Source organism: Ambystoma mexicanum, chromosome 2p, assembly GCF_040938575.1.
Source record: "Ambystoma mexicanum isolate Mex_15411 chromosome 2p, UKY_AmexF1_1, whole genome shotgun sequence".
Lineage (NCBI taxonomy): Eukaryota > Metazoa > Chordata > Amphibia > Caudata > Ambystomatidae > Ambystoma > Ambystoma mexicanum.
In genome coordinates, this window is record NC_090923.1 from 1,386,548,250 (window position 1) to 1,386,574,761 (window position 26,512).

Genomic DNA, 26,512 nt, shown 5'->3' on the forward strand with positions numbered 1-26,512 from the left:
AAGGTAAAGGGTGGCACGGGAGATCCTGAGGGCACACAAGGGGGCTTATCAAGAGGGCGCATGCAGTTTTCCATTAGCCCCTTTGCAGCCGTAACGCTTGGGTGTCACGGCAGGGGCAGAATACCTACAAACCTTCTCCTCATCGCAGTAGTGGAACAAAATCCATTGACCACGAGGGTAGGGTCAAGGAACCCAAGCACCATAAAGGGAACTTGAGAGGGAGAGTCCCTCACGATACGCGTAATCTACCTCTTGGCAGAACTTGGCAGGGGAGTGAACCAAGTGGGCCAATTCAAAGAAGAGAAACCATGGTCTGGGACCCAAAGCAAGAAAGAGATACAAGCCATCTTCCTCCTGGCAGTATTTATCACAGGAGTAAACCAAGAGGGCCAATTCAAAGAAGACAAGTCTGGGTTGTGGACCCTCCTAACACTTGGAATTGGGTGTTGTAGGTGTGAAGCGTAATGAAGAGAAGACCATGGTAAGGGAGTAATTCCCCTGGTTGAAAGTAACTGAAAACACGATACCAGGAGAAGGGAGTCATTGTCCAGGTAACCCGGACCGGCAGTTGGTCCAAAAAGGCCTGGGGAACGGAGTCATTGCCCCCGGGTTAGCTGAGAACTGATGTCAGGAGATGGGAGACATTCTCCTGGCCCACCAAAAAAGTATTGTTTGGAACTTTACCATCAGGGGAAGGGAGCCATTCCCCCTGACAACGTGTTAGACACAAGACTGTTCTATAACCCAGGAGAAGGAAGTCATTCTCCTAGGACAAGAATACTGCCCGTTTCTTTAGTTTCTAGTGTAAGGGACAGAAGTAAGGTTTTTTTTGACACAGGACACTGGACACTTGAGTTGACAAGACATCCTGGCAGTCACCTTATCTCCATAGTTAAGGGAGGGACACCCCTCTTAGATATAGATAGGTTTTCCCTTTCTTTACTATTAAATTAAAGTTGTTAGCCCCAAACATGCCACCTTTGTGTCAGCCTCCTTCTTCTGCACCCCTGCAGAAACATGAACAGGATGGACCTGAGGAATATGAGAAGAGAGAATTGGATCAGCAGGAGCAGCTCTGGGGTGAGCTTGAGCTATCAACCGCAAAACATCAGAAGTAGTAGCTGGGAGGAAGGAAGACAGTACGAGTAATCAGGAACAGGAGGGGTAGAGGACGAACGAACAATAGCTGCACAAAGGGCAGTTACTTTCGAAGAAAGATAAGAGGCCAGATCAGAGGCTTAGAGAGAAGAATTAAAGGAGAAATCAGGAGGAGGAGGAGAAAGTCTGAAGCAAATGTTGAGGATGAGAGGACAGAGTGAAGAACAACAGAATAGAAAGAAGGCTTAGCAGCAAAAAGAGCTTCATCATAGAGAGAATGGTATGAAGACAAAGATGAGGAATCAGAATCATAGTGGGATTTACGCCATCAACGCTCCAGATTGTGAAGAATTTGTTACATAAAACGAAGCTGTGGCGTAATCCAAGGTTACAATGGTTTCCGTATAGGTACAAAAGGGGAAGCAAGGTACAAAGAATCAAGTGAACAAGTAAGAAAAAGAGGAAAGTAAGGATGCTGCATCATCAGCAGAAAGAGCTGCAAATGAAGGATGTGAAGGAAGACCAGAAATAACAGAAGAAACAAATAATGGAGTGTTAAAGGTGTGAATATTGTGGCAAAAATAAGTAGGATAGGAGGAAGATGCAGCAGGAAAAGAAGCAATAAGAAAAGGAGTCACCACCTTTTTCTCAGTACTCTACACCTCTCTTTTGTCACAATATACTTAGTAAAAATGCCAGCTTCTGATGTTCCCATCTCCTCCTCAGTAGTGTTTCCACCTTATGATGTTACCACCACCTTCTGTCTTGATGTGATCAGCTCCACCTTTCTACCATCTTTGCCTTTTTGGGTTACTACTTCCTGATATCACTTCCTCCTGTTTACCACCTTTGCCTCCTTTGGTCACTACTACCACCTTTCTACCACCACCACTGGTGCCTCCTTCTACTCTTTTGCCAGCTTCCACTTCAACCCCTCTAATCCTCTGTTGCTCCAGCCACCTTTGCCTCTCCAGCCGTTACCTTCTCCAATTATCTCGGCTTGGCAACTGTCTCCAAACTCCAGCCTTCTGGGTGCTAATCCATTGGTACGTCTGTATCGTTCACAGGAAAACCATTGGTCGGAAAACCAAGAAATAGAAGCATAATAAGTGCAGACCTTCAGAGTTCGGGGAGCATCTCTGTGGGTTTCTGAATTAACTTCTCTGAACGTTGCGAAACAGTAGCAGGATACGTGTTGAGAGTTACGTTTGTGTGAACCTGACTGACTATGAATGTCACCAAGTGAGAGTAACCAGAGGTGAAATGAAGCAAAAGAGAGGGACTGGTGGATCCTCCCCATACCACCCTAGGGTCCACCACAGACTGGCCCAGGGAGTCCCCTGGCCTACTGAGTCACCCATTTGATTGTGCCCAAAAACAGGCAAGGGGCCACATTACACACCCTCTCAGTAACTGCAAAAACACACAAACCAAAGTGTTGTAATGATAAAAATAAATGTAGGGATCAAGTGTGGAACACTAAAGAACATGTGGGATTAAGAAGTGATTGGCAAAGTAGAATACTAGGGTGAGAAGATCTCAGAAAATAACCTTTCTCACTTATCTTCTGGAATCAATGATGCTGTGGGTAAAGACTTCTGGATTTGACGTCAGCTTAAGTATTTCACTCAATCTTGTATGACTTGGAATGAGTTGGGACTGGTGACTGTAGGACTCTCTACCACAAAGTATGAGATTCCCGGGAAAAGAGGACGAAGCTAGCATCCTGCTGGGGAAGTATGTGGCAAATAGAAGAATTTCAGAAAGACATTAGGCTGAGTGATAAGGAATTCAGAGATTACTTCTGGTAGTAAAGGAAACCTATACCTCAACTATCCTGCGGACGGTCAAAAAGCGGTTAAAACCAGGTTAATAGCAGATCTTAAGAACTGGCTATAGTGATGGTCACAAAGAAACAGTTGTTCGGTCACTTGGTATAAACAGATGTGCAGGGACACAGCTAAAGCTCCATGAAGTTCAACAAATAAAGGCTTATGTGCATAGTCCAAACAGAATGAATGGGCTAATGTAAAGCCCATTCTGGCTGTGAAATATTGTAGATCTCTGCAATACTTTATTTTTCTGATCTTACCAGTGCTTTCCTATGCTTGTAGATGAAATCCTCCCGTGACTCTGCCCACCTGGGAAGCACAACATCATTCACCTTCCCATTAGACATCTGGAGACATCCAAGATCAAACCCTGCAAATTGAACAAAAGTTAGTGCACTGAGCCACCTTCACAAAAGCTAGAAATATTTACCATGGGTGTACACATGCAGATGTGCACTGATATTTTTATGCTGGTTACTCTGCAATGCCCCAGCAAGAATGTGTGATTATTACCAGGTTACAGCCGTGATACATAGTAATGAGTAGCAGATAGCTAGCACCTGGGCCCCTGGGGTTGAGAATGCGGATCTCTCTTCGACATCAGTACTTGGGGTATTCTGCCAGTAAACAGTGGAGGGGGATTGAAGGTACTGAACCAACCAGTAGCCTATAATATGTCAATGGTGGCATGCAAGGGAGGCAGACAGCTGTACGCCCTCCATCGAGCCATCATTACCTGTAAAATGGCTGCCCTGTACCCCTCCTTACATAAAGAACATATCACTTTGAGATTAAATGGTTTAAGCAACTGGTCGAGGGGAGTATTGGGTATGTGGGGGTGAAGATGTAATTCAAATACCTGCTTCTTCTTCCTTACTCACAATGGTCATTCTGCCTGTAATGGAGAAAACCTATAATTGTACGGGGTAGGTTGTGGGAAGGGACAGGTGTATTTTAGGTCATCATAAAAAAGGGACTGTTTTCTCCCCTCATTTTGGGTTCACTGCTCTGCTGTTTCTTTCCGATTATCAGCTTACTGAAAATCTTTCTAAAATTTCAAGTCATATGCACCACTACAAATGTCATAGGCACAACAACCTGCCACTCACACATTTGCATGGACTAGAAGTGCAAATGTTCTTAATTGCCAAGTGCATACTCCCTGTGCTGTTAGGGAACTGTGTGGGCCTACTCACTGTGCGGTTAGGGAACAGAGTGTAAGGAACAGGTCTTCCAGCAAAATTAATGATTTCCCTTTGCAATCTGAGTTCACTCTGCTGCATTAGATGAAGGATGTATTGTGTTTTCTCTCCTTGTTTGAGCCAAATTGACTTTTTATCACACCCACCCACATGCACCACACACAGGCACACACTCCTACAACCAGGCGTGTACCCCTCACTAATTCTAAATTCTCAACTCTTCATAACAGTTCATCTTATTAGCCCAATAGACTGTTTTACATCACAGGTTTCCCAGTAAATTGGACTTTTGACCTATCTGGAGTCATTTTTCGGCCGTCTAATAACCTAAGTACATAACTGCAGCATAACCAAGGCAAGTCGAAAAGGTGTATATTTGTGTATGAATTACAGGGGTGTACTTGCCTCTACACTATCAATGCAAAATGGACTCTGCCATGGTCGATGGATTAATAAACAACTCAGGACTCAAGAAATATGGTTTAGCAAAGTTTATTCTGCAACAAAATATCCCAGGGTTCATAGTGGACTGGATAGAAGGAAAGGGGCAGTCTACCCCTCACTTACATGAGGTTCAACCTCCTAGCTGTTAAACAATAGTCACCCACAGGTAAAAGGAGTTTGCATGTCCCCTACACTTTACGGTATGGTTGGTTTGGGTTTTCCTGTTGCAGTTGCTGTAATGCGGTTTCTGCCATTGTCACTGTAGTCAGAATGCGGAGATCTCTTTAGGTTGCTTTGCCCACATGGGGTTTGGACTAGTTTCAGGTCTTGCCACTTTGGGTCATATTTCCCAAGCTTTGGGGTTGCGCCTCAGAATACAAGCAAGCAACACTGCCACAACAGTCACCAGCATAGGCTGAACAGGTGTGTCCCTTTGCAAGACCGTTCTTCTTCCCTTTGCAACTTCTGGCACTGTTCCTCATTTGCTTACATATCCTGTTTCCCCTTCCTCCTCAATGCCCTGCAATGATCGGATCTGATGCACCTCCCCTCCTAGTTTCTCTTTTGCATGATTCTGTTTTTCTATCCCCCTATCCCTTCAGAAGGAATATTGTGAAGACATAATGAAGTAAAAAACAGACAACAGATTCAAATTTCTAAATAAATGGTTTATTTTTCTTTAAATGTCAGGACGCAGTAAGGCCTAACTTGCCCTACCTAAAGAAAACTAAGGATAGTCTGTACAACTCACAAGTTTGTGTCCAAAACCTATGCTTGTCTTCACAACTAAAGATATACAATGTCTAGGGATGTCAGCAACAAAATAAACTGTGTCCCAAATAAAGTTCCAAGCTTCTTCCAGCTCTTGACTTATTTTCAGCTTCCTCTTCCTCAAGTTCAAAACAGTTACAAAAAGGCCTTGGGGTTCCCCTCACCACACAAAGACTCTGGGTTCCCTTTCCCAAGAAGTCAGTTCTTCGAGCTTCAAAACTACGATCAGTTCAAATCTATTGGCTTTCAAAATAGTACCAGTTCAATTTCTTAATCAACCACGGTTTTTCAATAATTTGCATGGATTGCTCTCTTTTGCTATTTCCCATTCACTTCAACAACAGTTTTAAAAGAACAAGTTACTTACCAACTGGCAACGTTCTTTCGATTGGATGTTCCTCCAACGTATTCCACATCTTTGACATGCAATGTCCACAGCTGTGTTCTTTGGAAACTTTTTCGGCAGAGGGCATCCTGCGTCAATGGCGTAGGCTCGATGTCCCTCGAAGGCCTCAGTCAAGGGGCGACGTCACCGGATGTTATAAACATAGTTTATGTTTTTTCCTCCATAACGTGTGACATGCCCATATCCAATGCCTGCTTGACTGCACATAGCCTTGCGGAAAACGTAAGCTGCAATCACATAGGAAATTCTCCAGAGGGGCAGGCTGGGAGGGCGATGTGGAATACGTTGGAGGAACATCCAATCGAAAGAATGTTACCACTTGGTAAGTAACTTGTTCTTTGAATGGATTGTGTCCTCCAACGTATTCCACATCTTTGACAGACTCCCAAAGCAGTACCAGAACATGGAGGAGGGAAAAGAATTGAGTACCCAATCAGATGGCAGAATAAATAACTGCCTTACCAAAGGCCATATCTTGACCACAGAGTGTATCCAGGGAGTAATGTTTAACAAAGGTGAGGATAGAAGCCCATGTGGCTGCATCACAAATATTCCGAATAGGAACTCCCCTCTGCAGGGCTGTGGAAGTAGCCACGCCCCTAGTGGAAAGAGCTTGCGATCCTTCTGGAGGGTCCTTGCCCGCCAAACGGTAACATTCAGTAATGGTGAGGATAAGCCACCTGGACAAGGTCTGTTTTGTAACAGCCTGGCCCAATCAGTGACCAGCATACCCCACAAAGAGTTGATCCAACCTATGGAGTCGCTCCTCTTCCTTACCAGGATCAGGAGGCGGATAGAAAGACGAAAGAACCACTTTCTGGCTCAAATGAAATTCAGACACTACCCTAGGTAGAAAGGAAGGACATACCCTCAGTACAACCCTATCCTTGTGAAACACAGTAAAGGGTGGCTTAGATGAAAGTGCCTGCAATTCATTCACTCTACGAGCGGAAGTAACCGCAACCAAGAGCACTGTCATGAAAGACAATCTCAAAGGACAAGGGTGCAAAGGTTCAAACGGAGCACCCATCAGGAACTTCAACACCAAATTCAGATCCCAAACCGGCACCTGGAAAGGGGACAGCGGGAACACATTAGTGAGCCCTTTAAGAAATTGGGAAATCAAAGGAATCTTAAAGTAAGAGCATTCTTCAGACAAGCGCTTGAAGATAAACAGCGCCGCCAGGTAACCTTTAATGGTATCTACTTGAAGGCTCCTGTGGGCCAAATATATCAAACGAATGAGCAAGGTCAGGTCGATCTCTGCTGAAGAGTAACCAATGCTACACCCTGAGTGGGTACACCCTTGTGTGGGTGGTCACAGAATTTTCATGAAACTGTTCTTCTGCACAAAAGGGTTTTATTTTGAAGTGCAGTGGTGTAGTAATACACTGGTATTTTTCAAAAACATAGGACATTCACATTTGAGGACATACAAAGTGTAGTACCTAAGTACGAATGATCAAGTGGTCAATATTTGAGACATCTACTTGTACAGTTTGTTCATTCTCTATAGGTTCCGTGGGAAGGAAGCTTAGATAATTCAGTGGAATGATAGACAGGTAGGGGGCCCCATAGAGTGTGGGCACAATCAAGAGTTGAACAACATATAATACATGTCAACACAACAGTGTTTCGGCCATTTTGCGTGGAGCTAGGTGAGCTCTAATGGTGTAGGCCTTCATCAGGACAGGAGTGTCTTTACGAGTGGAGGGTCCTGTGTGGTCTGTAGGAGTGATGCAGACAAAGAACATGTCAGGATGTACGTGTTCAGCAAAAGATCTAGCAAAGAGAGAAGTTATGAATACTATGTAAGGCGGATGCCGGTGCTTACCGAATCCGGGGAGCTTAGTGGCTCAGATTAAGAGGTGGAAGGATCCACTTCTTTAGGATGCAGTCGTCATCTTGTCAACAGGCGCGGTCACACCTTTCAGGGGATAAGGAGGTAGGATTACTAAAAGGCGCCCCAAGGGTGCGGTTCCTCTCTAGCCCATAGTTAGTGTGTGACTAGGGAAGTGGTGGTGTAGGTCTTAACAGATTTGGTGAGAGTAGACCTAGTGGTGGTCCCACTCAACGTGGAGTGCGCCTAAATGGGATAAAAAGGGCTTCTCTGGAATCACAAATGCCATTTATCAAGTGCACGGAGAAATTAGTGCAAATCTGTATTTAATACAATGCGATTAAAAAGAGTGACCCTTCTCAACGGTCCTGGGGGAAGGGTAGACTGTGATCTATGTGGGCTGTGCAAGTTCTGGATTACGGTGCCACAACACGTATCATGCAGCCTATGGTGTAGGTGGCATGAAGGGCTATGGGCGTTTAAATGTGCAGAGTCATACTGTTTAGAGATTCCTTACAGTGAGGGTAGGCCTACCAGTTTCTGTGCATAAAGCCGCATGCAGTAGAGCTTACCTATTGCCAGTGCATTCAGCTGCCAAGATCGTTGAAGCAGCAGTGTGTCATCTCGGATGTCTAGGATGCAAGTGTGTAGAATGAAGGCTAGGGCCATGTTAAAGAACAAGGGCCCTGTGGTGGGGTGACTACCTAGATGCCTGTTTGGAATTGATGCAGGCAGTCAGTCGGGCCAAAATGCAAGTCATGCAAGGTGTGGCGCAGGATGATGATGTCAGCCCCTGTCAATCCCATTGGGCGTCTGGGGCTAAGGCTGTGTTGAAGAACAAGGGCCCTGTGGTGGGGTGACTACCTAAGTGCTTGTTTAGAGTTAATGCAGGCAGTCAGTAGGGCCAAAATGCAAGTCATGCAAGGTGTGGCGCATGATGATGATGTCAGCCACTGTCAATCCCTTTGGGTGTCAGCTGTCATGTAGTATAGAATCAGGCCTGTGTTACTTCATTCCCACAGGTTGTTCATGACAGGTATATGACATCAATGTTTTATATCAATTTATAGATGTAATTACTTTCAAGCTGTGGAAAAGGTACATCGACGATGTGCTCCTCATCTGGCAGGGGAACCAACAAGACCTAACTGCATTCCAGGAATGGCTCAATCTATGCAATCCTCACAGAAACTTCACGATGCACTGGGACTTCCACGGGATTGACTTCCTAGACCTCCACATCTACAGGTCAGGAGATTATCTACACACTGAACTATTTCGGAAGCCTACAGACCGTGAGAGATCATGCTCTGCCTGGTCAGAACGTTCGCCGCCACATTGTCCTCTCCGGCCAGATGAGCTGCCGAGAACGAAAATCCCTTCTGAATTGCCCAGAACCAGAGCTGCATTGCGCCTCTCTGCACAATGGGAGTGACCCTACCCCCCCTTTTTTGTTGAGGTAATGCATGGCCACTGTGTTGTCTGTCATGATCAGGACACTCTTCCCCTGCACAGATGGCAGAAAAGCCTTCTGGGCCAGACTGATGGCCCTCAGCTCTAACAGGTTGATGTAGAGTTTGGACTCTGACGGAGAACAACGACTGCTGTCGGTCAAGTCTTCGGCATGAGCTCCTCATCCTGTGAGGAAAGCGTCCGTCACTACAGTCACCTACGGCCATGGTTGCCAAAACGCACCCCCTTCACCAGGTGCCCTCGTTGGCCCACCACAGAAGATCCTGGGAGACCGAGATTGGAATCTGAACGGGATCCGACAACATGCCTGAGAACTCCGACCACTGCATCGTGAGGACCCATTGCATGGATCTCATCCTCAGCCTGGCCTATGGCGCCAGAAAAATGCAGGATACCATGAGGCCGAGCAACCTTAAGAATTCGAAAGCCGGGAGACTCTGGGCATGTTGAAAATTGTCCACCATCTGCACAATGTGATGAGCCCTTACCTTGGGAGGCAAGCACTTCCTCAGGGACGTGTCCAAGACAGCTCGATGTACTGGAGCTGTTGGGAAGATGTCAGATGCGACTTCTTGAAATTGAGGGAGAGGCAGGTGAGACCGAGGTGATCCAATGCTTGCTAGCGAGAATGCGCACGGTCCAGCCAGTCGTCCAGATAGGGGTAGACTTGAATCACCCTCGCCTGAGATACGCGGCCACCACCATCATAAGCTTGGTGAAGACCCTCGGGCGGAGGTCAATCCGAATGGCAGGACCCGAAACTGAAAGTGCGAGTCGCCAGCCGCAAACCTCAGGTACTTTCTGTGCTTGGGATGAATCGGCACATGAAAGTAAGCATCCTGTAGGTCCAGAGAGACCAACCAATCCTGAAGTTGAAGGTCCTGGAGGACTTGAGAAAGAGTTCCCATCTTGAACTTGTCCTTCCTGAGAAGTTTGTTCAACCAACGCAAATCCAGGATGCGTCTCAATCCTCTGTCTTTCTTTGGAATAAAACAATATGGGGAATACCATCCCTTGTTCCTCTCCGCTACAGACAACAGTTCTCTAGCACCTTTCTCTAGCAGGGTCAAGATTTCCTGCACAAGGAGCGGATCTGGAAGCTTCAAAGAGAGATTCCCCAGTGGATTGTCGTGAGGCTGCTGTAGGAAGGTAAGGAAGTAGCCGTGGGCTATTGTATCCAGAATCCACGCATCTGAAGTAATGGCTCGCCACTCTTCGAGATGCTGAGACAGTCTGCCCCCAACCGGCGAACCATGAGACATGGCCTCATGACTGTTTTGGAGCGGCTGCGGCAGCGTTTGAAGGCAAAGAGGCAGCTGCCTGAGCGGCTTTGGGTACCTCCATTTCCCCGACCACCACAGGTACTTTTATGCTGACCCCTTTGACTGGAGGCTCCTCTCATTCTACCAAAGGAGGAGTAGTAACGAGAAGAACCTCCCTTCCACTGCTGTCCCCTAGGACAAAAAGGCAGAGGTTGACGCACAGCAGCGCGCCAAGATTTAGCAGCAGCTTTTGAGGTCTGCAACCACTCATGGCTCTCGTCAGCCTTGCTGCCAAACAAATGCGCGCCATCAAAGGGCATGTTGAAAAGATGGGCTTGCACATCCGGAGCAAAACCCAACTCCCGCAACCATGCAAATCTGAGCCTTGTCCGAATGGGACCTCGAAGGTTCCCAATGAGTCGCGTTGAGGACCTGAGCCCGAAGGCGCGCGAGCCGCGGCTCGAGACCATTCCTTGCCGGCTTCATCAGAAGGCGTGGACGGAACTCTGCCCTGAAATTGAAAAATCGCTAACTTCTGCTCCCTGAAGGCAGCCCATTCCTTCGGAGTTGAAGACTTTGTTGGACAAGCCACTTTCCTTGCAGCTCCATCCTTCAAGGAGGACGGGGAAGGCGACAGTGACGGCACTTCCTAGAATGCCGAGACGTAGACGAATGGCGGGAAGCACTCCGGGACCGAGATCCCTGGGACTCCTTCTGACGCGGAGAGTCACCCCTCGAATGGTCGGTGGACATCCGCTTGGACTTAGATTTACGGGACTTACTGGGTTTAGAACCCCTACCTACCTGAAGCTTTCCCTTACGCTCCTGCAAGGCCCTAGCAGTCAGCGATTGGCATTTGGAACAGTCGTCGGTGTCGTGACTCTCGCCCAAGCACCACAAACAAATGCAATGCATGTCGGTAATCGACATTTTAGATTTGCAGTACCGGCAAGGCCTGAAGCCAGACCGCAGAGTCAGAGGGGTCGAAGAAGACATATTCACGAGGAATACACAAGGCGCGCCGAGTCTCTGAAGCAAACACGCTTGCAGAAAAAACGGAACTGAGGCTACGGGCACTGTGCGTCCTATTTATAACATCCGGTGACGTCGCCCTCGAAGGAGGCCTTCGAGGGACATCAACCCAATGTCATCGACGCAGGACACCCTCTGCCGAAAAAGTTTCCGAAGTACACAGCTGTGGACATTACATGTCAAAGATGTGGAATACGGAGGAGGACACAATCCATTCGAATTATGATTTTTTATCTTTCTTTTCCATGGCACTTGTCAAGCAGGGGTCGCTCGGTCATGGCGCAGTTGTCAGACCACATGGTTCACCCATTACAGGTCACGCAAACGATAACCCTTAGCACTTTGTTATACTTCTATATATCTTCAGGCTTTTTGCCAACACAGGTTTTCTCTCTGTGAACCGGTTTCTTTGGTCAACACTAATTTCTGAATCTCCTGGGCCATCTCTAGGCTTTGCCACAACATGCATTTCACACCTTTGTATCTCTGGCCCAAACTTATTTCAGATTCTTCTTGGCAGTCTTTTGGCTGTACCACAACTTGTATCTCACACAACCATATTCTTCTTGGAAGTCTTTTGGCTTTGTCATAACTGGTATCTCACAAACTCACTCTGGGGTGTTCACCCTTTTCCACTGCTTTGCATTTACTTAATTCATAAGTGCCCATCACTTGTTTTTATCTCGTGCTGTATTCAAATATGTTCATCATATCTTTCCTTTAGTTCGGTATTCAAAATTGCTTTTTGCACCTTCAATGTGACCCTCTTTGGCCACCACTCTCTTCCTCCCTGCCTCTTGCTCCAGCTCTTTACTTCTCGGTGAAAGGGGACTCAGGTATGTTAGCTTGGATGGAGATTGGCAGTCATGCTCTGCCCCTGGGGATGGTTCATAGCCCTGATGTTGGACTTGGATGGACTTGTCTCTCCCCTCAGACAGCACTATCTTTACCTGCCTCACCATGGCCCTACCTTCCAGCCTCTCGCCGATGTAGGGGATTTTGGGTGTCTCTCTTCAGGCAGTCGGTGTACGGATTGGCTAGTTGGCCCCCACCCCTCAGGATGGCTTCCAGCTCTGATGCAAGACTTGGTGTTGTCTAATCGGGTTCTATGTGGAAATGGTGTCTCAAAAAGGTCACCAGGGAGGCCATTTTTTGGTTCCCCGACTCCTAAAAAGCCTTCCCTACATATTCTAGGACTGGTTATTTATTATTCTAAACTCCAGTCCTAGAATATTTGGAGAGAGTGCTTGATTGCAGGGAGGTTGCAAATTAGAGTGAATGTTGCCCTCTGGTGAGATTTATACTGGGTATCATTAATCCCTCGTCTTTGGTGGTCCCCTCTCTGGTTGCAATTCCCTTGACCCTGCCCTACAGAGGACTGCCCATCTCGTGTGAAGTTCACTGTATTGGAGTGGAGGTTTTGTGTGATGAATGTTTGGTTGACCGTTAGTGGGGTTGATAATGGTATCCTCCCAATACCACAGCTCAGCCCATCATTCACTAGCTTGTGGAGACACCCGACCACGTAGCAACCCCACTGGAAGTCCCATGAGCAAAGCAATGGACTTTGTCACAAAACCAACTATGATGTTGTCCTCCTCCCGATACTCCTGCTGTACCAAAACCTCCCTCTCTTTCCTTTTTACTTTCAGCACTTTGAGATAGCTTGGATGTGATGTAATGCACGCTGCAAGCACATTACATAGTGTATTTCCACACATCAAGTCGGCCATCATTAGCAGCATTACAGTACCATTGAGCCTACATGGGGCTGTTGACAATAATGGTTATAATTGTTCATTTATAACATGCTTAATACCAGGAGTGGTTTCCAAGCGTGGGATCAGGATTCAAACCTGTGTTGTCTTGTTTCCAAGACAAACACATTGCCCCTGAGCTATCCTTCCTCCCCTTCTTCCACAATGGGCACTCTGTAAGGCCCCTTCCTTGCACCAGTGCCAAACAGAAAATGCAACTCACGTATCTTTCTCAGGATAGTCTGGGGATCTTTCCATTTGTTTTCTGAAGCTCTCTGCTTTAACGTCTTCATAACTCACACTTACTGACCAACCAGCTATCATGCCAGGGTTAACTTTGGATCCATGCCACTCTTGTTCAGGCTTGGAGTCTTTTATTCATCTAATGGATTTCCAATCTTGGCTAGTAACATCATTTGTTACAGGAGTTGGTGATCTACTGCTGCCTTCACATGTCCCCTTCTGCAAGGGAAAGGGAGTCCCCAAGACAGGGCCTAAAAAGCAGTTTGTGGCATGTCTGCAGGTAAACAACTAGCACGCAAGAGGGCATCCGCACACTCTCAAACAGCTCATCTAAAGCACTTATAATTCTCATTGTTTTGCTGAAGCTCTCAAGCATGTTTTTGGTTTGCTAGAGGCGCGAACGCATACCGTACCTCACAATCATCCCAGATGGCTCATGCAGGCCGAGAAGAAATTGGGTCCTGTGAAGAATTCCAGGAGTTCATCAACTCTCCCCAAGGGGGAGCCACCCCCTTTGGGACTACGGATGTGAGACTGCTACACTTAACACAGCCTAGGGGACAGAGTAAACGGGACCCCAAGGGACCCCACTGGAGAAGATTCCCTTTTAGATGGGACAGGAAAACCACACAGAGGGACTTTAATTACCATCTGTTTCTCCACAGACGGACACCTTTGTGGTGTATATAGGAGTAAAGGGGGATGTGAACCCTAGCTCCCTTTTAATGGCTAGCATGAATTCTGCCCCCAATTTTAGGCAGACCGCTTTATGGAAAAAAGGACAAACAGACCAGCCTCTTCGAGGCACTTCAAAACAAGAACCAATCAGAAAAAAGTATCTGTGTGGCCCGTGAAGATCAAGAGCGCTATAGCACACATTAGGAAGTGTGCTATAGCGAAAGAATACCAGACATAGCGACACCTTTTGTAATTTGCACTAGGAAAGTGCAAAGAGAAGGCCCTGCAGGTAAGCAGACGGTGCTCTGCGGCACGGCTGGTCGAAAAAACATAGGATACCTCGGGGGACCTAGGTAGAGACCGGGGGAGCTGCTTACGGAGCTCCACAGCAAGCAAGCGGAAGCAAAGGGAAAACTCAGGTTGAAGAGGAGTCTAAACGATGCCTCACTCCAATGGGTCCGTGGCAGGAGGCCCACATGGACTGCACTCCCCTCATCGTGAGCACTGCTGGACAACCCCCAGGTACTCAGGCGCTGCAGGAGAATAGGAGGATCTACGTGATCCAACAGCGGCTGATTTTCCTGCGGCCGGAAAGTTTGCATGAAAAATGTACTAACCACCAAAAGTTCACACATTTCCCAATGCGAAAACACATACACAACCCCTACATACCCATACCCATACCCCCACCCACAACGCACCCCCACCCACACCCCCAACATAAACATACCCTACTTACCTTTTTCTTCATGCTGAGTGTCTGCAGCGCCAGTTCCCTTTCACTTCGTGATCGGGAACCGGCGCTGCAGGGTCCTTTTCTTTATTATTTAGTATAGTGAGCGGGGTGTTGCGAGGGACACCCCCGCAGCACACCGCTCACTATATAGTGAGCGGGGTGTTGCGGGGGACAACCCTGCAGCCCCCACATTCTTTTTCTTTTAGTTAATACTTACCTACAATGCTACCACCAAAGGTTCAAACCTTTGGTGGTAGCATTTTTAGGACTTTTTGAACATGCGATCGTATGGATACGGTCAAATCGTACAATACCGAATAGGAGGTGGGTGACAACATGAGAAAGGGACAGAGGAGCCCCAAGGCGGGGGAAGACTCAGGAGGCCCCAGATTAGGAAGAAAGACTGAGAAAAGCCCCAGAGGGAGGAGGAAGGGAGATAAACACATCAGAGAGGGTTGAAAAGCGAGAAGCCCAAGAGTGGTGTGACAGAGTGAAAAAAACTGGGAGAGGGGAGAATAGTGAGAAATTACAGAGAGGGAAGAGGAAGTCAGAAAGAGGATAGAAAGTCAAGCTGCCCCAGAGTGGCGAGAGGGCATTAAACAAGCTCCACAGTGGAGAGACTGCCAAGAAGCCCCAGGGTGAGGGAGAGAAAGAACAGAGCCGCAGAGTGGGCAAAGGAGGAAGAAATCCTTGGTTGGGGAGTAAAAGGGGAGGCACCACAGAGTGGGGAGAAAAGAGACTGACTTAAGAGAGACACAGAGACTGCCAGGCCCATGCTATTGTTGGAGCAAATGATTACTGTAGCAGCCTTCTGCACAGCACTACACAAGGCAATATAACTAAGTTGCAGATACTTCTAAATAGCGCTGTTAGAATAGTGAACCAAATGAAACGTATGAATCCTGTGTAGGGCTCATTGCGCCCTACACTGGTTGCCAGTGAAGGAGAGTTTTGCCTTTAGAGTTTACTCTTGCCCATAAATGCCTGCATGGGAAAAGTCCATCCTATCTAAAATCTTGGCTGGCCTTTAAATCCTGTGCTCTGACATTGCGCTCCAGCAACACCAATTTGTTGACCATGCCTCGAGTCAAACTTATAGGAGCTAGTAGACTGGCCTTTGAATAGCCTTCCATTAGACGTAAGAGAAATACACTCCTTTCCTCGCTTTAAGAAGGCGTTTAAGACTCACTTCTTTAAATAAGTTGTTCCTGGATTTGCTAATGCTACTTCAATGGCCTTTCCCCGACAACTTCTGTTTGCTAGTTTCAGTTTCCGGTTTATGAATTTGCCTTCGGCTTGGAGCGTTTCTGCAGTTGTTATCTATATTTGTTTTGCTTGTCTCTTTTTTTTTATGTGCGCCTTAATGCCTGTGGGCCTTTGGTGCATTACAAAAGAATGAAGATCTGGTTTGAGTCAGGACAGCACTTCAGCAATACAAGAACTGGAGACTGTTCACATAAAGAGACAAAAAAGTGGGTGTCAGAAACCTGTATCCATCCACTATTTGGGCGATGGCCCAAATGATGTCTTGGTTACTTTATGTTAAGATGTTAGGTTAGACTAGGATTCGGGATAGAGGGGTGCATTTTCGATTTGAACATCTTGACATCCTAACAAGCACTTCTTTTTGGCTTTCTTTATGTGGAGTAGGGATTATTCACACCCGTTTTGGGAAAGACTACATCTTATTGCTTTAATAAGAAAATAAAAGCTTGTGAGAAACATGCCGCCTTGTCCGTCTCCTGATTCTGACTTCCCACAGTCCCCAATAAGGATCACGTTCTCTAGGATATGCAAACTGGATACAAATACTCAACATGGTCTTGGCTAGCTCTGGAGCAATTATGCTCCTGAGTTGCAATTCTTTAGGACATCAAGATTTATGAACCCTCCACTACAAGTACATTTACCTTTACCTTTTGGTTACCTAAAGGAGTATCTCATATGGTAACAGCAGCAGGTAGCATCTGAAACACTGTAGCAAACACATATTCTGCTGGCTGCCAGTTCAGGGTTTACGCAAAAAAAAAAAAGCACACATCAAAACAAATCATCATTATACGGGTCTGTAAATTTAGGGTGCAGACCTTGTATTCTTATGAAAGGTACTGTATTGCGAGCATCAGAGCCTGAAATCACCAAAACAAACCACCCCCATCATGCATCCTAAGAGAATGGCAGAATGCCCATACAAATGCAAAAACTAGCATCACATGCACTGCGACGCTGAAAAATGATTTCGATAATCATGATCCATTTCCAACTTTCCCATAGAAACTAAAATCCAGGGAAATGCTTTAGCCATCCACTTGCAAAAATATAGCAAAAGCTCTGTTTTCTTAAAGCCAGTCAGGTTTCAGACCAACAATCCAAAATACTGGACAAGGGAAGAAATTCAATAGCAGCCATCAGTACCACTCTTAATCAATGTGTCACTGCAAATGAGATTGACCACAGCATCCTACTACGTGGAACTCCACAACACTACAGGAGTAAGGGAGGGACTTCCAAAGTGCTTGCATTCTTCCTTCGAGAGCATGCATTCTCCTCTCTCTTACAAAAACAAACTTACTGGAATCTCACTTTAGCATCTAAAATTTACATGAGACTGTTGGGACTACTCCTCTAAATCTACTCGATGCTAGTAGATTTTGTCACAACGGCTCAAATTGAACAACTATCTTTTGAAGCCTGACACCTCAATGGCCTACCATTCTCCTGGACCGATCCCCCTTCCCCCTACCTGCCCCACCCACACCCAATGCCAGGTCAAAAAGCTGGGGATCAGATTTAATTCACAAATGTCTATAATCAATGAAAAAGTGCCAACCACCAGCTCCACCTACTCAAAATCTTACATCTACTGGAAATCTGTACACGGTTGACCAGGGGGCATCTTCAGTGTTTGCACAGCTACTGCAAACCCAAGCATCACACATGGAATTGGGCCATAAAAGACAATATCACATCTTCCTGCACTGAAATATTTGCACAGACTCCCAATGCAGTTAAGAATAACCGTCACAGTGCTTTGCAAGCAAAGGACTTGTTGGTCGCCAGATCCCAAATACTGATACACGCTGAAAAAACACCACAAAAAAGGTAAACCCTGAAAATCAAGGACAAGAAAGAGTGATGGAAGAAAAATAAACTTTCTGTGCTGGGCCATAAAATATGGATTGATCATCTGCTGGAGCCAAGAACACTACAATACAGACATTTTTCCAAATTTCAAACTACTTCAAAGACCATCATTTTCTAACGTCTTTCCAAAATGAACAACAATTCTGGCCCTCCACCCGAGCAGAAGGCACAAGCCAGACTTTTACACAGCCGTTCAGCAGAGGGAATGCCACAGTATGATATGTTGTGATAGGCATCTCAAAATACTTTGAAAGTTTCTCCTCTCTCTGCGTCTTCATCCCACCACCCTACCTCCCTTATATTCCCTATACCGTTCAGAGGTTGGTCAATACCCAAGTCAAACAAAGTAGGACACAATCATATCATAACACAAAATAGAGAATATCAGATAAGCAGGCGTGCTTCCTCTTTCTGCTAGCGATAATGCTCTGTTGATGCACTCAGATAATGGTGGCCACAAGAAGGTTTCCTCTAACATCGGTGCTGCCTAATCTGAATGGGGCATTTAAGGGAAAAATTAAGTATAAATAGTACATGCACACAATTTGGAAAATAAAATATATTTGAAGTAAGCATGTTTTTACTCTTAACAAAAGAAAACATTACAATGCTTCTTGAAAATGTAATCTGAAGTCCTGACGACCCCGTTTCCCAAATAATATGAACTGGCAACAATGTAATGGGCACTGCAACTCTGTGCCGAACTACCACGCAATGCTGTCATCTTAATTGGACAAAGACCCATCCTTGGAGTTATGGAATGTGTATTGCACAACCAAGATGTGGCGAACATGAGTTAACAAGGACAGAACAAATGGCGATAATTATCTATTAAGTAAAAAAGCTTCAAACCACTGCACACCACCCTTTAACCCTTGGGTTGTAAATGAAAAACAATTAAAGACAACATTTCTGGAAAAGAGCCCGTGCAGACAAAAATACTGTCTTTACCATTTCCGTTCTCCAAGAATTCTGGGAAATAGAAGAATTCAGGGATTAATTCCTTCACGTCCACAGGGTTCTCCATGCGGGCCTGCCAGGCAGCAGGGACAGAGTGAAACTGGCGATCTGAACAGTCAAACCTTACATCAGAAAGGGGGATAAAAGAGGATAAATCAAAAATAGAGCTCATATCCTTCTGGTTGGAGTCCAACAATGTAAAATGGTGTGTGTGGAGCAGAGATGGGTTCTTGAGAAGTAGTGTAGATGGTATGTGGGGCTTGTTGTGGCAGTGTCTCGAGGTGGTGTGTATTCTGGGATGTGTGTGTGGGAGTGAGTATCTACGTGCATGTGGCGCTCTTTCTTTATCGCAGCTCAGGTGGAATATCCAGACTTGCATTCAAGCCCCAGATAAATAATACGCCTATCTAAGCAAGCATGCAGTACAATTTAAAGGGCCCTAAGCCCACATAGAGTAGATATGGCAGAGAAGCCACACTTCTTCAGATGAGTTGTGCAGTGACAAAAGTAGAGTAGAACGAATGACTGTTTCAAGCAGCACGGGCCACCATTACAGCAGTAGGGTGGGTGGGGCTTTACTCACCATTTAAAACATTCTGTAATGCCAATCCCACTCGGGTGGGGAAGACAGGGCCATATTGGCCACGGCCAAAGGGACAATCAGGAAGTGGGGAGGGGGTTTAAAGAAGCTACAGGAAGAAAGGTAGATTTAGGTTGGGTAGGTTGAAGACCAAGAGACCAGCAGGAGGAAGGACGGTGGAGTGTGCTGTCGAGGCAGTTTTTAGAGCAGGTGAGGCATTGGTTATTGAATGAAAGTGGTACTGGGTTGTGAGTGTGTGTTATGGGGGGCAAGTGTGTTTAGGAGAGGAAGTGTAGGCAGTGAATGTGAAGTGACTGTGTGAGTGAAAAGAGGGTGTTGAGTAGAAGGTGGGCTGGAGTAGTTTGAAGGAGAGAGTAGTAGTGTTGAGTAGAAATTAATAACATCAAAGGTTGAAGCCGAGGCTTTGAAGGAGTGAGAAACATCAGCGCGGCGCAGGAGGAAGATCCAGGGAGTAGAAAGAGTGAGAGGTGGGTGGAGTTGGAAAGGGTAGCGAGACAAGAACATCAGGTAGTGAGAGGGAAAGCAATACATGGGCATGATACACATGAGACAGAGCCGGGGCAGAGCGTCTGTAAGGCAAGTCGCAACACACCTTTAGAATTACTAACCACTGGCTAGAGTAGGGACAGTCTAGGAAGTCCCTGAGGGAGTTTAGAGCGAGAATGCTTCCTACCGTTAGGTCGTCATCTTGAGCAGAAGGCAGCTCCTAGGCAGTAGTGGTGCATAATTGATATACACTAACCACATCATCCAACCTCTCTAGGCATGGGTTGGATGATGTGCTTTTCCAGATGAGAGGAACAACAATGGGGCCCAAAAATCCTTGAACTGTCTGTTAAACTTGTAGTATGTCTTGGGACATCATGACAGTATATAAATAACTGCAACATTAATGAATGAAGTGTCCAGAGACATATTTGACTCCATGTAAAGATATGAACAATAAGAAATATGACTTCAGCCAATGCTTATTCAAAGACCTTTGTGAAGTTGGGTAGGAACGTCTTTTGAAGATTTCAATTGTAAAAATGATAACTGCAAAGAGAAGTATGCATTTTATATCAGCAAGAAGTAAGGAAACAATGTAGAAGCATATTTTCAAAACCTAAAGATTTCAACAGTCTTATGGTCAACTATTTTCCGTTGTCAGCACAAGATATGCAGTAAAGTGTGGAAAAAAACTGATGCAAAATATGTTGAATTCAAGTTATTAGTAGGAGCGATGGATTAGGAATAGCCACAGTAAAATAGTGTGGGCATACCATGCTACACATTACCATTGAGTTAATGTATTGTAAATATTATATCTCTGGAATCTGCATGACACAGTGGACACCACACTGCTGACCGAGAACAGGATTTTTTCATGATTATATTAATGGCCACAAAGAAACAAAGGGGGGAAATGAAGCCTTGGGCAACTATCTTTCCAATTATTGTCTACATTATAAGGTCCACATTTAAACAAACAGGATGGGTACAATGTTGACCATGGAGAGTATAAGGGAACATTTTTAAATTTAAAATGAAATGAATTTCGATCATATTGCAAAGGTATTATAAGTGGGAAATTGGTCATCAAGACAAAGGGCCAAAGTGAACTGAAATCAAACCCATCTTTGGTAGTGCACGTTGAATGTGAGATGCCAAAGTGAAGAAAATGCCAGAACAATTGGCATTTAAAAGTACTTCCATTGCCCAAATATCTTAAGCGCACCAATACATTTCCTCCTCTACTACCATTGAAAGAACAGGCTTTAAATATTAATTGGATTCGGGTTGCCTACAGCTGCATGTTTATCTAACTCAGGCTGAGCTTTTGACATTGAAGCACCGAAACGGTTGTGCTCCCACAACGTAGTGTATTGTACTAGTGATGGGACAGTTCATACCTATGAAATCATTGTACTGTTCCACTCAATTGCATTTAAAGCTATGTGAACAGGATGGTATCAAAGCTGGATAAATCCTGGAGGGGGTTGGAGGAGGTGGCTCATTGGCTGTAACAGGGGTCTCTCTGTCCTTCTCCAAGTTTGTCTTTCACAATGCTTTGAAAATAAAGATAATTCAAGAAATTGACTAAATCTAGTTTGGCATTTGATTGACCAAACAAGAGATAAATGGAACACATTTTAGAGCAAGGACGATGTGCCCAAACGATCCAATTGATATCTGTTACGCTACCATAAATATTTTAAATTGCGATGGCTAGATTGGTGTTGGTGGTGTGATGAACCCAGTGCAGTCATCACTGATTTCCCGGCGGCAACCTCCTCCCATATGGCCAGGGGACGGCAGCCGCTACCTGATCCAGACCCTGGGGGAGGCTATATGAGGGAGGATCACATGGGAGGAGACAACCGCCGGGGATATGCCATGACTTCATCGGGTGAGACATGGTATCCCTCATTTTCCCTTGAAGATAACCTTCCCATGTCGAATACCCTCAAGGTCTACTGTCATACATCTACTAACTTTCCTCTAGTGAATAGGTACCTTTGTCCAAACCTATATACCAATTCTCCACCTTTGGTCTACCTTGTGAATCCTTTGAAAATACTTATTCAAGTTGTCGAATCAATTTGCAACAAAATACTGGGACGACGAAGATCAATCAAAGAATGCAGATTGAAGGAGGACGCAATCCAGCGAGCGCTCTAGTGTTCGCTCGCGTGCACCCGAGCCCGGGAAGTTCAAGAGGCACAGAGTCTGATGTCTGCTGCTGGCGGGAGAGAGCTGAACCTCTCCACGAGAACCGAGATCGAGAAAGGCTGGAGCCGGCGTGGTGGAGCCAGGAGGCTCGCTGATGAAACACAAAGCTGTTGCTGCGCCAGGACAGGCGGTGGGAATGCCAAGAGCTGGTGAGGGACTCCTGGGCATTTGCAGGAAACCAACGGCAGCACTTCACTTATTGGAGCCAAGAAGGAAGCAGACCAGACTTGTGGAAGCCACGAGAGATGGAAAAAAAAGCATAAGCAGTCGCAACAAGGAAGCAAGCAGATATCCGTTACCAGCTGAACGTGGGAGAATCGGGGAATGTCATTCAGAGCCGCGGAGTCCACCCAAAGACATTGAGGATACAGGGGCATATCGGCGAGCACACCAAATGCAAGGTTTTGTATGCAACATGAGAGAGAGAGAGTGAAAGGACATATTCACAGGGAAAGGAACACAAACAAAAACCTTGTGGCTATATGAAAGGGTGCAATGCAAGCACATGGTAAACCTGAGTATGATAATATTTCAAGAAGATACATTATCCAACGCAGTTGATATACAATTCTGGAAAAGGGCACAAGCCCATGAATACAAGTGTTTGAAACAAGAAGTCCTGGCAGGAGAGTATACCAGGCAATTATAGGAGTGCAAGAATAAGAAGCCCTGGCAGGATTGTATACCAGGCAATCACAAGTGTGTAAGAATGCAAGCGGCCCTGCCAGGAGAGTATACCAGGCAATCACAAGTTTGTAAGAATGCCTAAAGCCCTGGTAGGAGTGTACACCAGGCCATAACTAGAAGTGTACAATATCCTAAGGAGTACTAAGGGGCAATATTAGGACTAGACAAGGAATTGTGCTATCAAGGAGTTATAAAGTCAAACAGGTTCTTTTGTAAAAGTGACCGTTGGTCAAGCAAAGCCCAGAGAGCTGTTATTTGTGAAATACTCAAACAACAAGGTAGAATCCAGGGGAAGGAAACCACTCTCTCGAACAAGGAACACTGTTCTTGGAGAACATTTGTGTTGGAGTTATTTATTCTTTCTTTACAAACACGTTTTACCAGACATCCCTGGTTAAAGAAATTTCACCTTCACTTTAGTGTTAAGTTTATAGTGTGAGGGTCAGATGGAACTTTGGACATAGAACAATTTGATTTGGACATTCTGATGCAAGCAGATCCTTATCGTTGGGTTTAGGTAGGGAAATTCCTCTTAGAATAGGGTCAGAGAGGCATTTTCTCATCCCAGTTTTATTTTCAATAAAAGTCGATAACAAAAAACATGGCACATTTTTATCCGACTCCTCACAGTGGCGTTCACTAGTAAAGGAGTTCAGTTGTGGAATTAGTGTATAACGAGTAAGCCCTCTCACATAAATTCGGTCAGGTGCCAGACATTGCAAGTGTGATACCAAAACCGCTATGCAAATTGTGCAATCACTCAATTCTATGATCACCCTCTTTATTCACTGATAAAAGTGTTCAGCCCACTTTCGGCAAAGAAATATTCCTGACAGGTTGCTTTTTCTGAATGCAAGCCTCTTGGGAATAGCGCATGCGTGAATTCACGCGTCGCTACGGAGACCCTGAAGCAAAGCAGGGATGCCCCCACATTAAGAGAGGGGTGGGGCAAATAGGGGCTGTGAGCCTCATGGGGTTGAGGGATGTCCACTGCATCAGAGAAGGGTTCAGGGCAGTGACCTGCAATGCCAAGGCTGCACCGGCGAACCCAGGTTTCGGCAAACACGTCCTGGAGGGAAAACCGTTGAAACCGATAAGAGAATTGCCACTTTTCCAGAAAAAAGGCATTTGAAACTTTGTCCTTCTAGGCAATAATGTATTCACATCATGTGCACAACTTTGACACAAATGTTATCTCCGTAGAATCACATAACCGCACAACAGGATTCAGGAATCCAATTCCTTTTTCAAATGCTACAAATTAGCAAAGAAAAACAAAAGGTAAAGAAAAGAATTCAAAACAACGGCACTATAAATTTGAGACCAGAACAAAGCAACAACCTGCCACCTGATTTGTTCTAGCCATTCTCACTTCCGGTGTGACCGCAAATGTTCCTCTCAAAGGTCTCTGCGTAGGTTATAGGTTAAAGCTTGACATAATTTTTTCATGAACAGAAAAATGGAAATCTCAAAAGCAGAGCTCATCAATATAAATGTTATTATTTGACCATTTCAAATGAAAAAAATCCAATTTGCAAATTCATGCCAGTTGGGTAATAACTTCATAAGGTTTTCACTGCACCCCGAATAATGTAGAATAATGTAGAATGACTTCCATCATAAAACATTTGTGTCTTGGTATGTTTGGGGATTATTTAATGAAAAACTATACGGAATGATTAAGATAGGAGAGACCACAAGAAAAGTTAAAGTGGAAATACTTGAAAGTAAGTCAGATGCATACATACAGAATAAAAAGACAAGTGTTGCAAGACATTTAATTGAAAAGGCTGACAATGTGAGCCAATTAAAATGTGTGGCCCTGAAAGTTATTTCATAAAATACAAGGCAAAAGGAAACAGACTACAGGTTCACACTTCTCAAGGCAGTTTCAATTGTCCCTTTGGGCAGTTCATAACCGATTGGCATCGTTAGGGAAGAGTTTCTTTTTGTTGCTTTCCTCCCATAGACTTCTACGGAATACACTTTTTGTTTTGCTTTGACTACTGTTTAGACTTTTTGGAGGCAAGTAAAGCCTTCTGCTTTACTTCCCTTGTGGTTTTGCTCAATTGTATGGGGGCATTGACCAGTCCATAAGAATATTAGTACTCAGACTGTCTACCTTAATGATTTCTTGTATGTTGTTAAGTCGACACATCACCCTAAACTGTAGTGAGGTTAGGAAACTTTGTATCCTTATAACATTTTCTGCAGTGGCTTTTTGGTTACATTTACAATGTGTCCAGGATGGGCTGGTAGCAGTGAATGGTTTCTACAGTGTTTTGAACTTTATACTTGTGCACCTTTGCATTTAGTGCAAATGTCTACCAAGAGTGTCTAGCAAAAAACTTCCCTTTCTTTTTCCACCTTTCTTTTGCGTATGTTGTTCTTTCTGCCCTATCGGGTCCAGAATTACCCTATATGGGAAGCCCTTTAGGGGAGAAGGCTGCTACTTTCCTGAGCAAAATGGTGGTTTGTGTTAGTCTGGATGTGGGGGCTGGGATAATTCACATCCAGGTGCCCGAATGTCTGTTGCAGATGTTGTGGCCAGTGGCTATCCATGATTGGATATCCACCAACAGTTTGAATGTTGCAGATCCTTACCATTGGTGGACCTGGGCAAACTTCCAGTCTAGATGTTGGATAAAAGGAGCACTCGTACAGCCATTCGACAGATCACCACTAGAACCAAAACCCCTACAAAGAAGTGCACCCTGAGGATGACTCCTGGAGCGGACCAGCACCAACTCCAGTGAAGTTCTAGTGAAGTCCCAGTGAAGCCCTGCTCCTCTGCCTAATCTCAAGACACTCATTGGTGCTTCGATCAGTAGGATCAACCAGTATCGACCCCTGCTCGAGGATCCATGCCTCTGAGCCTTCAGAAGTGTCCCTGGGCCAACCGACTGGGCATCTCTCTATCGTGGATTACCTTACTGTAGCAGTTGCTGTTCTGAAGGCAACCTTGGAACCTGGATTTTCAGCTTGTACTACAAGACACATGGCCCTGCCCTTTTCATCCTTTTTGCATCAACAGAAGCCGTGCATGACCAGCTCCTTTAATGGTCCATTGAAGATTGCTTGTCGCCTTCTGACTGCAGTGACTCCCATTGCAATCTGTCTTCTTCACTCCCCCGAGGTGTCCTGATGCGCCTGCTCTGCAGAAGTCTTAATCTTTCCGTTCCCTGGGTGTTCAGCTGGAAGGTGCCTGGGAGGTATCCGCTCATTGCATCTAAAACAAAGCATCGACAAACCATACCATTGAAAAAAACATTGAAAAAAAACCCATCAAATGCATTTTTTTTCAATGGTAAAGGGTTTAGTTTAGTAAAAATGTTTTTGAAACCATTAAAAAAGGGGGGTTTGGGGAGACCCCCCCCATAAAAATATTTTTTTAAAGAAAAATGCATTCAATGTTTTTTGTTTTTTTTAGATGCTTTGTTGTCAATGGTATGGTTTGTCAATGCTTTGACTGTCGATGCAATCACTAGGAACCGATTCAAGCTCTCCAACTGATGGAAACTAAAGCCAGTGTGTGAAATTGACCCCAGCACACACGACCCCTGGGCCTCCCTTGACCAGACCAAGGACAAAAGATTGTGTCCTCTGAAGTGGTCTCTGGAGAAATCAGACTTTG

The 26,512-nt window shown here is 45.3% G+C and overlaps 1 protein-coding gene across 4 annotated transcripts in view; it reads right to left on the reverse strand.

Annotated features, from left to right (window-relative positions):
• Positions 1–26,512, reverse strand: part of NBEAL2 (neurobeachin like 2) — a 1,179,347-nt gene that overhangs the window by 234,271 nt on the left and 918,564 nt on the right. For all 4 annotated transcript variants that reach the window (XM_069645798.1, XM_069645800.1, XM_069645799.1 and 1 more), the window contains 2 exons: positions 18,870–19,000; positions 3,191–3,300 (listed from right to left, as the gene is read on the reverse strand). In XM_069645798.1, coding sequence (XP_069501899.1) covers positions 3,191–3,300; positions 18,870–19,000 — 241 coding nt within the window. The remainder of the gene's footprint in view (positions 1–3,190; positions 3,301–18,869; positions 19,001–26,512) is intronic.